Here is a 4,877-nt window from a genome sequence, read left to right as displayed (position 1 = left end):
GCTTTATGCTAGACTAATAGCGGGTTAACGTATGGGCTTCGAAGGTATTTGCTGGCCAAGCTCACACGTGCATCTTTGGGCTCAAGTCTAGGTGGAGCCTTAGGAGAATGTGTGATCTCACCATGCGGGGGTGCCTCTCCTGGAGTTTGGACAGGAGCAAGATAAGCGAAAGTTGTAGTTCGACTACTCGCTGGATGAGGTCCCTTTTCGACCTCAAATGGAAGAGGTGGAGCCTCAAAAGAAAGTGTGCGGTGAGAATGCTGGGCTGCCTCTACTAGAGACTGGAAAAGAGTAGGATGATGTTCAATCGGGCTAGCCAGAGGTGAGCTTTGAGCTAATGCACTTGACTGATTTATGCCACCTGCATCGTCAAGATCAACCCTAATATCGCTGCTCTCTTTGTAGTGCTCACCATTCTCTTCGCCCATCGATCGACCATAAACGATGAAAAAAATCAAAAACATTAGAACAGTGTATACATCGTACATGTTATAACTCATGCAATGAATAACATAAAAGCTCATACCTCAAAACGATCGATCAGCCGATTGACAACCTGATCCTCCAACCCTTGCAGTGAGTGTTGGATATGCTCATGCAGTGACTGCATCTGCATCTGCATCACCCACTGGATCTCCAACTGCATTGCATGCATCTGCACGTGCATATTCGTCTACATTGACTGGAGGTCTCTTCCATTATGTCTGCATCTTTTGCAGCTCTCACTTAATACTTGTAGTCGTTTACAAATGCAGCGACGGGTTGTGAGGCTCAGCATGAAGGGCTACACCTGAAGCAAGAGGAGGGGCAACAGCAGAAGTAGGAGGAGGAGCAGTAAGAGTAGCAGCATGATGAGCAGCAGGAAAAGCACCATGAAGAGCTGCAGAAAAAGAATCAAGTGCCTCGGCAGCACCGAACTGGGAATGGACCTCCTCGTCCGTGGTGAGTCTTCGCTTAACGGCTAGTCGTATTGAACTTTTCCCTTTGCGGTCCATTATTTTCCTCTTTTGCTGGGGACCGAATTATGGCTGACCCTTCAACTTTTATAATGGAACGTATTACCGCCCCTCGGAGATATTGACCTCAATGTTCGCCCAGTAAATGCTCAACATCTCCTTTGTCGTTGGCTCTAATGTCTTCACCATGCACAACTGCACCAAAACATACATTCCCATTATGTATAACCCTCGTTACCCGATGACAATAAAAATAAAACTTAATAAAATAAAAAAATATGATTTCTTTACTCACCTTGCCTTCTCTCTCCAAACTTGCAATATTGGCGTGGAAGCCTATAGGCCTTTCGTCACATTGCCATTTAAGCATTCTTGGCCAAACCTGTTCGGACTGTCATTGCCTTCCGAACAAGTTTCTGATTTCAAGTATTGCTTCCAATGCCCAAAACTGCACATCAATTGTGTAACATTTTTACTCACCTCATAAATTCTTATGCGAAAAGAATAATGATAATGATAAACATTAGGGTATGGCAGACTACCTGAAATGCCCATATGAATCCCTAGAGGTGGTAACGCTTCTTCTTTGCTATCCCCACAACAAGAGCTTCGAAACCCCTCATCAAGTAATCCACGGTCAAACTCCAAACATATGTGCCATATGGGAATGCATTCAACTCGTCGATGTTCTCGACCAGCAACAACAACCATGAAACCATTGATCGTTTGTAGTCTTAATCGAATAAAACATTGGTCGTGATCAAGACGAGGGCCATCTTGGTCGCGTCTCCTTCCTGCTGAAACTACCCTCCCTTGAACGTATCTAAAACTTGTTGGATCTTCACCTCCTTCCTTGCTCCTTAATATCGTAGGTGAATTCCTCTAGGGAGGGCCTTGTACAGATTGACAATAAGGGCATGTAAGGGACCAAACTTTAGTCCTATCACCAAACAGAACTCCTTCTTAGAAAATCGGGCCTTCGTTTTCCCTATTGCAAACCATAACTCTGCCTCGATTGCATCAGGTTTGTTGATTCTGCGCAGCATTAGGTTGTGCACAAGACTGGCGCAAAATAAACTCTTGTCTGATTCGACATCCATCATGTGCCCAAAGCATGTTCTCTTAAAGTTTTCCAACTCGTTTACTCGACACAGCATCTCACGTATCACGTGCAGATAAGACCACTTACAGTGGATGTTAATGCCCGCGTTGAACCCCCATTGGTGCCTCGGCACACAAAGTAAGGACTCCACGTTATCTTTCTCTATTTTTGTGCTGGCCATCTACAACATAAAACAGATAACATTCCCATTTTAGTCATGTCAATACCATCATTGTAGATTAACAAATAAACTAGAGGAATTTCTTAGAAATAGTCCTCCTCAGAAGCTTACTCAAAAAATAACCCTCATAATATTTTTAACTGTTTTTAGACAACCCTCAAACAGAATAATTAATCCAAATGTGGAGCATGGATTATTAAGTAAATCAACATATACACATTAAAGCATTACAATTGACCCAAAATAATACAGAATGAACCCAATGTCGGTCATGCAATGCCATGCAAATAAATTTCATGCAGTTATGACACTCGTGCAATTTTCTACAACAAGAGTCACGCAATGCCTAATCAATTAGTCACGTAAATCACGCAATGATTTATAAACAAGTGACGCACAAACTAATTGACACCATGCCTGAACAATATTCATGCAATAACCTAGAAACTAGTCATGTAAAGACCTATCAATCAGTCACACAAAGTTAAACCCTTATGTAATCACGCAAACCTTACGTGACCCCATGCCAAAATCGACTCACGTAAAAGGTGCCAACCACGTAAGCAAGCCCTCACTCACGCAATATCTAAACCCTTAACCCAATTCTTAACAAAGGGTCATAACACATACATATCAACCAGTCACGCATGGCTGGTCACCTTTCCACCCCAACAACACCAACAACACCACTTTCATGCTTATATTCAAAAATTTCAAACAACAAAAATATCAATATGAACAAGCAATATGTATAAGTTTATGCTTAAAAACCTAAACCCTAAACATGAAGAATAACCATTTCTCCACATGGTTCAAAATAAAATAAAAAATTCATAAAAAATATTATACCTTTCTCAACGTAATGTCAATTTCCTCTCATTGCTCAATATGTGAAATACCTTTATTCGAATAATAACCACTCCAAAATGCTCCTACCACTGTAAAAATGCTCAGAAGTTGAACTGGCGAGGAATGCTTTTGACAGAATTGCTTCTAAGGATATGTACGGTCTCTCGATGAAAATCGAGGAGTTATGGTCCATATAAACATTCTTGACCCGTTAATAGTTTTTGGGTTGAGGCGCGGAGCCAAACGAATGAGGGCGAATGGGTTAGTTTTGTTAAGGATAATTTTGTCCAATTTTTTTTCTCTTGGCTAAAAACAGTTAAAGTTATAGGGAGGGCCATTCTCAGAAATGCCTTATGCATGAGACCCATTTAAAAACTGAACTCTTTGATTTATATGACCTAAACGCAGATGCCAAAGATAATTTTATTTATACTAAATTCTTTGACTCTTTTAGTTTCAAATCGTATTGCTTCTATAGCATTTGTAGAATAAGTCGTAGGCTCAAGGAATAAAGATTATATCTTACAATCCCAGAACAAATAAAATCTTTATTTAAATAAATAGTGAGTGCTTCACTAAAATAAACTGAATATCCAAACTTTATTAGATAAAAGACATAAATCAAATTTCTATAAGTCTCTGGAATGTAATAAACATTTTCCAAAACTAAGCTACGACCAAAAGGAAATTGAAGAATAATGGCTCCCACTACTCATGCTGAAACGAAGGTGCCATTTGCCATCCTCATCCGAAACTGCCCTTTACTCAGTTTTCTCCTTTGTTGAAACCCCTTGTTTATTCTTGTGGATTTCTTCAAGGTCGACCTTGCAATTTCGCTTCCAATGTCCTTTCACACCACAATGGAAACATTTTCCTTTGGTGTTGTCTTTTGAAGTAGTCTTTTTCTTCATGGGCTTTTCTTTGCTCCCACTAAGCCCTTAGAAATCTTTTTATTTCCAACTATCTTCTTTTTACCCTTGGGTTTGGCCTTAGAAGTGGAAATTGCATGTGCTTCAGGTTTCTTTTTCAAATCAAGAACCTCCTCCACATTTTGAAGATCATTCATTAGCCCACTTAGGGTGTAATCTCTAGTGTGCAGTTCATAATCCAATTTGAACTGTGAAAATGACGAATTCAAGTTATGAACCATCATTGATATTTGCGTTTCCGCATCTACCTCAGCACCATTTAGTTTTGCCTCATTGAGACAAGAGATCACTTTCAACATGTAATCTCTAACTGGCTCCCTACGTTTCTGTTTAATGTCCTTAAAAGCATTGATTGCTTTCACCTTAGCAGATGTAGTGTTCATACCAAACATCTCATGTAGGTGCAACATTACGTCAGCAACATTACCCATGCCTTCATGCTGCTTTTGCAATAAATTGTTCATAGAGGCCAGTATATAACATTTAGCTAGCTCGTTTGCATCATGCCACTTCTTATGATATTCAATATCTTATGGAATTGATTGGGGAGTCAGTGTTTCAGGCTCATGGTCAGAAAGAACCCATGTGATCTTGTCATAATTAAGGACAATATTAAGATTTCTTTTTCCATTCAGAGTAGTTATCACCATTCAAAGTGCATTTGTTCAGCAAAATTGAAAGTGGATTCATATTTATGATGCAAATATGTTACTAAAAATACTTTTGAAATTATGTAAGCATACTAGTTATTCATAGACTTTGAACATTTCATGATGCATGTATGCATGATGACAATATATAAAACCGTATAAATTATATTATTAGTTCGACAGTTATCTACCTTTCTGTAATAAATTAAC

The 4,877-nt window shown here is 39.3% G+C and overlaps 1 protein-coding gene across 1 annotated transcript; it reads right to left on the bottom strand.

Moving 5' to 3' along the window:
- Positions 3,996-4,448, bottom strand: LOC108661150. The gene has a single exon (XM_018117042.1). It carries the CDS (start codon positions 4,446-4,448, stop codon positions 3,996-3,998), a length of 453 nt encoding a protein of 150 aa, XP_017972531.1.

Source organism: Theobroma cacao, chromosome 3, assembly GCF_000208745.1.
Source record: "Theobroma cacao cultivar B97-61/B2 chromosome 3, Criollo_cocoa_genome_V2, whole genome shotgun sequence".
Lineage (NCBI taxonomy): Eukaryota > Viridiplantae > Streptophyta > Magnoliopsida > Malvales > Malvaceae > Theobroma > Theobroma cacao.
This window is presented reverse-complemented; position numbering and strand designations above follow the sequence as displayed.